Source organism: Cariama cristata, unplaced genomic scaffold, assembly GCF_000690535.1.
Source record: "Cariama cristata isolate BGI_N322 unplaced genomic scaffold, ASM69053v1 scaffold14674, whole genome shotgun sequence".
In the NCBI taxonomy this organism is placed as follows: Eukaryota; Metazoa; Chordata; class Aves; order Cariamiformes; family Cariamidae; genus Cariama; species Cariama cristata.
The window spans coordinates 38,068-47,072 of NW_009611350.1; the positions used below are offsets into that span (position 1 = coordinate 38,068).

General features: G+C 39.1%; 1 protein-coding gene across 1 annotated transcript in view; it reads right to left on the reverse strand.

The window, feature by feature from the left end:
• LOC104160158 (cytosolic phospholipase A2-like) overlaps positions 1-7,870 on the reverse strand; it is a gene marked incomplete at its 3' end in the record, with an annotated part of 45,260 nt that extends 37,390 nt beyond the window's left edge. The window contains exons 1-3 of the mRNA XM_009698223.1: positions 7,815-7,870; positions 7,507-7,647; positions 426-507 (exon numbers count right to left, since the gene is read on the reverse strand). Of these exons, the coding sequence (XP_009696525.1) occupies positions 426-507; positions 7,507-7,539 (115 nt within the window). The remainder of the gene's footprint in view (positions 1-425; positions 508-7,506; positions 7,648-7,814) is intronic.
• Positions 7,871-9,005: the final 1,135 nt, after the last annotated feature.

A 9,005-nucleotide genomic window follows, 5' to 3' on the forward strand; every position in this document is an offset into this window, starting at 1 on the left:
TTGTTTCCTTCTTTACTGCATTGACTCAGCAGAGCTCTGGGCTTCTTTCTTTTTCAGTTTTCCCACCACCAAACCACAGCCTTTTGAAGATACAGCAATTGCCAGTTTCACTATACTCAGAACAGCACTTCCGACTGAGCCAAAAAACTAAGTGTATGTATTGCTTGCTTGTAGGCAAATTGTTTACAACTCATTCAGCTTTTTTGGATCAATGGAAAGAAGGAGTGGCAAATCTGCTTTCCGAGTTAGAATGAGTGAGCAATGTAATGGGTAGATTGCCCTAGCTTTAACAAGCAAGACACAAAAAAAAACCACCAACCCACTAACAATCATTTAATGCAGGACAAGCTTGATGTGTCATCTCCCCCTGCCTACAGCAACAGTCTCCTAGAAGAAAGAGACAAAATAGAAAGAGAAATACTCACGCATGTCACCAATCGCTCCTTTTGTGACATTTGTGGCTTTCCTTACTGTCACAGTGAATATGTGTGAATACTGGTGCTCCACCTGGAAGTCAGAGAGTTAGAGGTGATTAAGCTCCAGAACCAAAAAAACCCTATGAAAATAGGTTTCATTTTGTCCAAAAACTGAGAGAGAGAAGTCACCCAGTCAAAATGTAAGTGAAACCCATACTGGATAGAGCATCTTAAAGCTGAACTGCACCCTGTAGCTTTACTGAAAGGTCAGACCTTACACTAGGCTTGCTTGATTTTCCTGCAGCCACACCTACCAGGCTCAGTGAATAACACTCCTCCTCTCTACAGAACCTGCTTTAAGGCATTTAGTCAGTCAGGGACAACAGTGAGAAAAAAAAATAAAAAGGAGGCTATTTTACAGTGTGCTTGTCATTGTAATTACCTTCCCCCAGTCAAAAGAACGGGTTCAATTATTTCGAAGTATATGTTCTGGAACACATACACACATACTGCATGCGCAAGGGATATAGTTACTAATGCGTGGAATATACCTTTTTAGTACACACCGATATTCAAAGTGCAAGTGTTCTTAAGACAATGCAGGGAAGGTGAAAAGCAAGCTGTTAAAACATTCACAAGAAAATTTCAAGGGGTTTCTAGAGCTTCCCGTTTCCTGCAAAGCCCAAGCACACAGCAGGAGCTGCCTTTCTAACAGCAGGTCTGCCCTGAACAAACTAGGGAAGTAGAAAAAGACACAAAACTAAGCAACAAAAGTAAAAACCTTAATGAAAAGAGGTTAGTGACTCACACCTATTGCTAATTTATCTACCTAGCCGTAAGTTTGACCAACCTACCGAATACTATTATGAGAAGCACTACTGCACATTGCAAGGCAGACAACATCGGCCTTTACAGGGACACAGTACAGAGCTTGTGGGTAAGTTTTAAGTTCTATTTATTAGAGCCAGGAGCAGGTCTCGCACAATTGCCTCTCAGCGCTTATATCTACACTGCTATCTTAAAGCCAGTCTTAAGACACTCAAGCTGTCCGACCGCTCACAGTGCCTAGACATTGACCCACGTGCTGGTACAACCTGGAGGGTACCAGCTCGCTCTCCTGCGACAGAAATTGGGACGGCAGGAGAGGACCACCTCACACCTGAGCTCTGCCTCTCCAAAGGACATCAGGTCCAAGCCGCCTGACTCTTACAGCTCAAGCCACTTGATCAAAAGCATATCTCCTATGGGACCTCAGGTAGTATCTACCATACACAGTGATACATACATAGGTTTCCATTTCTAAAACTGAAACAGTGATCTTTTTTCTCCTCTCCTAACCATCCATTAACTTTGTGAAATACATTAAAACAAACACTGCATATCAGTCATTGGGACCAAAACAACTAACAAAATATTAAAGGTCTTGCAACATATTCCAACCAGAAGGAAAAGGGGGAAGTACCAGAATCAGGAAATTCATTAAAGTTTGTTTAAAACGATAGATAATACCCTTGATATGGGACATGCTTACATGGTTATTCAGGCCATCTCTGGTACTTTGTTGTTACATTTTCATCTGGATACTTCCTTTTTTTTTTTAAATAAACCCCCTTTTAAAGGAACAAACAGATAAGCCAACAAAATCCTTCAATCCATATGTGGCTTAGTTTTTCAACAGTGGCACATGCCTCCATCTAAGCTACTGCTGCTTCAACTGCTAGACTTCATAAGGGCCTTCAGGTGGTTCTCATGGCTATTTCAGAACTGGTTGTTTCAGCCAAGCCTCATTATTTCACACCTGCAACATGCTTACACTCAGAGACTAGAACCAAACTGGATCCCTCAAACAAAAATATGACAGTTTCTCATAGGTTACATTTCTTTTTTTGAGAAAATTATAAGAGCCAAAACCAATCTTCTAAAGACAGCAGAAGTGGTTTGTGAATGCTTAACTAACAGTTGAGTCAGGACGCATCAAAAACAACACAAATGATACCAACACAAACTCCTCCACAAGTCTGTAGTCTAGAGGTCTGCAAAGGCATAGACACATCACCGTGGCAAAATATCTCAGAGAAAATGGACACAGTGACACTGAGGGTATGACTTCATTGCAGACACTGGCTGACCCAGACACTGGATTGTTGCATCTTTATTAAGGTTGTAATCACCCACATGTTGTGACAACTGCTGGAGGCTCATTTCATGATAGCCTGCCGAGCAGTAAATTTCAACTGTGTAATTTTTCCCCTGTAAGCTGTAGGAGTTGTCTGGTTCAAAGAACAAGTAAGCAGGCAGGAGGAAAACTGTGGCAAAGTAAACTATTACCTTATAAGTGGTATACTGAAATCGTCGTTGCACAGCAAGTGGCTCACCAACCGCAGTAAAAATGGAAACCAGGCTCTAACCAATTCTCCCAACTGAGACTATTAACTCACCTCAAAAGTACCAAACCTAACAGTAAGGGTTTAGATGTGGGAATTCAAAGTTGTTAAGAAGTAACACTTATTTAACAGCCTGCCTTGTGCAGACATGAACACATATCAATGATTTTGAGACACCCATCACCTTTTGCATCGCAGCTTCCGAGACTGGATGCATGAATGGGAAGGAGGATGGGACTTCTCCATGAAAAAACTTCTGCCTCTCCCACATAGCCAAAAAAAAAAAAAAAAAATCCAGAGTTTTCCATCACAGCAGGGTAAACAGGGATTTTGGTGGGTATTTGTGAACACAGCTATGTAAAGTTACCCCAGCTCTGCCATCTACCCTTCTTCAAGAATCTTTACAAGTTGTGAATCTCCAGAAAAATACTCTCACTGTCCCTTGTTTTCAGTTTGCTTCTTGAAAGTGCTCAAAGCTATTTTATCAGTGTGCGCCACCTTCACACGCATGTCAGATCGTTGAAGCGTCGGTTTCACAATGCAGCACTGGCCTCAAGAGTTTGTTCACACAGACTGATGCAGTTCCTTTGTCATATACAACCTTATAATTACGAGAAACAGCCTAAAGGACAAACACACCACCCTCCTCCTTATTCTTCGCTGTTAAGAAAGAGCCTGTCCTCACTAGAGACCACAAATCAGAGATCACTGAACATTTAGCAACAAAGAGGAGGATAGAGTTATAATTAAAAGTACGGGACATGGGTGTGCTGGATTTAGTTTTCAGCTGCTATGTAGAACTCGTCTGCAATTCTGGTGCCCCAGAGTCCTGGCTATAAAATGAGGATACTACAAGATGCTTACGGACAAAAAGCACTTCTGTAAAGTAATTTTATTGCATCTCCTAGTCCTCCTCATGAAACTCATATACCTAAATAAAGTACTCACCATCAAAACAAGTCCAAACCACCACTTACTAGTGTATTCTCATTACAGCAGTTCAGAGATCATCAGTACTTTCTATTACAAATCAATAACTATTTTGCTAATACTATTGTGAGAACTGCTTTTTATTGACTTAAGCAGCAAACCCCATCATTCCAGCTGTTGTTTGGCCAAGAAAGTTAAGTCTGGTTTAAGATCTGGTATCCCCTGAAATGAATGCAAGTACACAGAGGTGGCAAAACAGAAAAACATTATCTTCTTTCCCCACACCTCACCCAAAATAACACACTGAGGTTTATAATTACAGAGTTAATATTTGGCCATAATGACATGCTTGGAAGAAATTTGCAACCACTAAAATAAACGATCTCCCTCTTAGTAAAAAAAAAATAAAAATACACAAAGTTATACAGGAAGCTCAAAAGTCTAGATCTTTTCTTACCCCAAAATAAACATTTTTCATACAACTTAAGTGCAATCGGAAATTAAGGCAATTTTCCACTTAGGATCCAGTTTCTAAGGGTATTAAAAGGCCTGAATGTCCATATTGACAGTTAGCATAACTTTCAGAAGTATTTTTTGGTTAGTTTTTAGAAAGACTGAGTTCTAAAGAAGGTAGATGCCCCCTGAAAATACGACAAGAAACGTACTGACTTTGAATACCTTTATAAATCCAGCCCTTGCTAGTTTAGATGACTAAGCTGCATTTTCTAAAGTGACTTACGTTCCCCTTAAGTCTTGATAAAAATCTGTACATTGCCAACTCCTCAATTACTTCTGAAAAATAGACGATGGTATATAAATCACTGAAATGTTGCAACACTGAGTGGAGCAATATCCACATACTTTTAAATATCTAAGCCAGGTTAAAAATTTCAGAAGCTCACAACTAACTTAAAAACCTAAATCCTACCATTCAAAGTGACCTAGCTTTACATATGTTTCATTTCACCTCCTTTTTCTCCACAAATTTAGAGAAGAAACGAAAAAAAAGGAAAAAAAAAGAAGTTTTTAATATGCCCTCTCTGAACATGGGTTTTCTGCATTACGGCAACTCCTGCAACAGCATTCACTCTCTACTGGTTTAATCCACAAAGTTTTCCAAGTATCCCGCACGGCCGTGGTTCAGTATCTTCTGTTCTCACGCCACAGCTCTCCATCTCTTCTAACTCCTCCTCCTGTCTCCTTTGTTCCTCTCTCACCTTTGACTGCTTTTTTTTCCTCCCAGTAAAATTTCCCTAATTATCTGATTTCCTCTATTTTACATATCACTGCATTTGTATGTACATAAACCCCATTACCTTCCCGCTACAGGACTAGGAAACAGAACATCGTGCTAAGATCTCCTGTAACACAATCAGGTTTTACCTACGAACTTTGCACACTCACTAAGAAAGCAAGGGATTTGCATGCATTGAATATAACATTTTTCATATCCCAGAATGCTGAGTCACAACACGTAACTCAATCAGGAGATATACTTGCACACAAAATACCAATCAGGAAGCTCTGGTATAGACAGATTGTGTAATAAGTATTTATTACTTTTACTTCCTTAACATCAAGGACACTTGAGCTGACGATTACGCTGGACGAATGAAAATGTTTGCCTGTTTTCTTAAGTAACAGATTTTTCATGAAGTCCATGCTCTTCTTTCACAGGGTATTAAAATGAAGACAAACATTGGTGCATACACATACATATTTTATCTTGAAGTGATTTTTCCCATTGTTATAATATTTATTCTCCATATCAATGTAACTGAAGATTTGTTACGCATCTTAAGTCTTTATTCTCTGAATCTAAAGGCATTTTTGGTACAATCAGTTCTGTCTGTACTTGCAGTAGCTTTGTGAATGCCTTATTTTATTCCTCCTAGTCTTTCATATAATGAGAAAAAAAAAAGAAAGATAAAGCGATTGGAAAATGCATAATAGTTAGCAGACGGACTTTTGGAAAATGCAGAATTCTTTTGAGTCTTTCAATGCCAAATGTCATTAAAAATTCAAGATTTTTGCATTGATATGAGCCTGCTGCCCTTGACTGTTCTAAGTTTTACCAAAACTTTCCATGCAATTTTAATTTTCGAATTAAGAAACCTCAATGATTTCCATTCACTTTTCAAGCAATTATAGGATCAGCTCTTGTTTTAACAGTGTACCTTCCTGCACTAGCAACATTCCCACAGCAGCAGCTCAGTATTGCCAAAGGACTGCAACTGTATACTTCTAAAGCTCCATTTTGTTCATTAAGGCATACGTATTGGTATTGAAAAAGACCTGTTATGTGAACGATTCAATGAAATAACTGAGTGCCTCAGAGACCTCTCCCATAAAGGTACAGATCAGATCAAGCATTCCATCCAGGAGAGGGCACTGATGCAGAAAGGAGTAGGTTAGTGTATTGTTTTAACACTGTTAAATACAGACATCAACCTGAAACTTGTCTTCACAGCAGCGTTTGCAGAAGTACAGATTGAGTAAAACACAAGTTTGGCATCTGCTGGCTGCAAACTCATGCGAAGGATGTGACTGCATGGGGTAGAAACCACATAACTGATAAGAGACCATTTCAAGGAAGCACACGCTGTATTTTTAGCAACGTAAAAGTTCAAGATTATGACCAGCATATGGTAACTATCCTTGAGTACATATCACTTTTCCTGCTGTTACATTCTCGGACTGTTACGAAAAGCACTTCATATGAACACATACAGCTTGCTTCAAGATTTCAGTCTGAGTAGGAATTGCAATTTCAGTGTTTACTTCGGAAAGTCACTCAAGCAAAGATACATGTGAATACTATGGCCGAAAGCCAGCGTTCAACAAGCCATTCCACTGGCTTCTAGTTCTGCTCCCATTTCCCTTCTCCTCCTTCCCTTGCCCCTATTTCTCTGCTTATACAGGTTGTGCTCACATGGTTCTACCCTTCCCTTGGGCCAGCTCTGAGAGCAGAGAACTGATCTTTTGCATTAAACTGTTTTTCTGCCAATTCAGCGAGGTCAGTTGGCTCACTCCAATCACATGCATTCGATAGCTGGTACAAGGGATGCAGCAGGAGCACTGGAACAAACCAGGACAAAGGGAGCAGGAGCTTTTGGCAGCAGTGTGTTGTTTAGCGGCACTGATTAGGTACCTAGAGTTTGCAGGCTATATTTTGAAGATACTCTCTGAATCAACATCACTGATATGCCCTAGTTTAAGATCTAAGTATCCAAAATTGCCAACTTATCCCTGTATCTATGCTGATGAAAAGGGGAAAGAAATTCACTAACTAGAATTATACAAAAAAAAAAACAAACAAAAAAAAAACAACTGTAGTGTAACAGAGGAAGTTAGACCTATGACGTCACTTTTGTAGACTATGGTTCAGTTTGACAACCAGAGTGCAGAAAAACTTGTATGAAATAGTTAACTACATGCACTTTGATGAAACACTTTGAACAGGCAAGTCCTTCAGAACTATACCCTACGACATTGTACCCATGAGGCTGCTAGGTGCCTGTATTCCATTTCAACTTACACATGAGCAACTACACTCAAAGCCATGACATCCTTTTGAAAAGCTAACTATAATCTTTCAAATATCATGCAAATAAATTTCTGAAGAAATTTGCTCTAACCATGCTTCTCATTTCTTTATGAATTAATGATAATTCTAATGCTGCATGCTTATTTAGAGTACCTTCTGATTGGATACATTATACGAGTCAGCAAATATTATACAAGACAGTATACATAGAAGATTCAAAGCTACTTACCACAATGTGTTGATAAGGATCTATGATGGACATTTTTGCCTTAATTTTTATTCAAGACAATTGTCAAATGTCTGTTTCAATTCTACACAGAGGAGGTTTCCCAGTTTTTCAAAGCAGAGTTCAGTACGACAGATCCTTTAACTATGAAATAAACAAAAAAAAAATTTAATTAAAATTCTTATGTTCCTTTTAAACTCTATTTATAACAAAGCAAATTAGTTTCTCCATTTTCAGAAGGTTCCCACAATTCATTTGTTTACCAAGAACTTAATTTCAGATAAGCTATGGAGGTATTGATACTTACTTGCCTGAACTAGAGAAATTTCTTCTGCTTATTTCCTCTACCTCAGGATAAGAGCATGAACCAAGTATCTTGAATTCCAGTCATCCAAGTGTTTCTAGCAGCTCTACAGATAAAGAAAAGAATAGAGCAATTATATTTATCCATCACATGCATTCAAATGTATATGCTTCCATGCATTACAATCCTAGTTTAAAAAAAAAAAAAAAAAAGAGAGTGTTTAGTTAATAGCCTTTTTATTGTAGTGACAAATTCTTGGTTCCCATGCTTTGCTTCCATATTAAGATGCTCACACGCTCAGGACAGGGCAGAGATGAAGTTCCTCTTTGTATCCTCCTCTCTGTACAAGGTGAGGTACAAGGACACGTCCTGCACTCACACCAAGAGACATGAATTTTAGAACTGAAAAGCCAGCTGGAGAGCACAACCACAACAGTCAGCAACTTGCACCAGACAACTGCAACTCTTTGTAGTAAGGGTCTGTTTAGCCATTTTAACACAGCTTTTCACACCACCTTCACTTTGAAAGCTTTTTCCACAAACAGCAAATTCCCAAAGTAGTACCTAACTGCACCTAAGAAAATAACAGAAAACAAATTCCAGCATCTAATCCGCAGCAACAGCACAGGAGAGCTCATTTGGCAGCTCTCATTTAACCATAAACGAGCAGCAATAGTGCCCTCTGTAAACCTGGGAAGGGAATTCCAACCGAAGCTATGCATAACCTCCTTGGCCACCCCAGTTGTCTAGAGAGTCACAAGCTTTAATGGGTAAACTGGAAACCAGCTGGCAGGATTTAAACAAGTTCTTCACAGGCCACTGTTTTCTGAATACTTTATGAACATTTCTACTGAAATCAAGGACGACCAGAGGCCTTAAACTTCAGAACTGTTCCCAATCATCCAAGTAAAATATACTAAGAGAGGTTATTCTTTTCTGCATCTCTAAAAAAAACAAATCATGGAAACTGCTGGACAGGATCAGTTCTCGCGTTCAGCTGGACTACAGTCAGACCTGAACCATCAGAAGAAGCTTCAGAGTGAAAAGAAAAAAAAAGCACCATGTGGGCCTTGGTCTCAAGGAAATTATTCCTAATCCTCAGTTTTGAAAGGGCAGAATAAGCCTTAAAGAATGATGATCTATGTCACTCCCAAAACCCTTGCTCTTGAGAAATTATGTGTGGGTATTTCCATAAAAA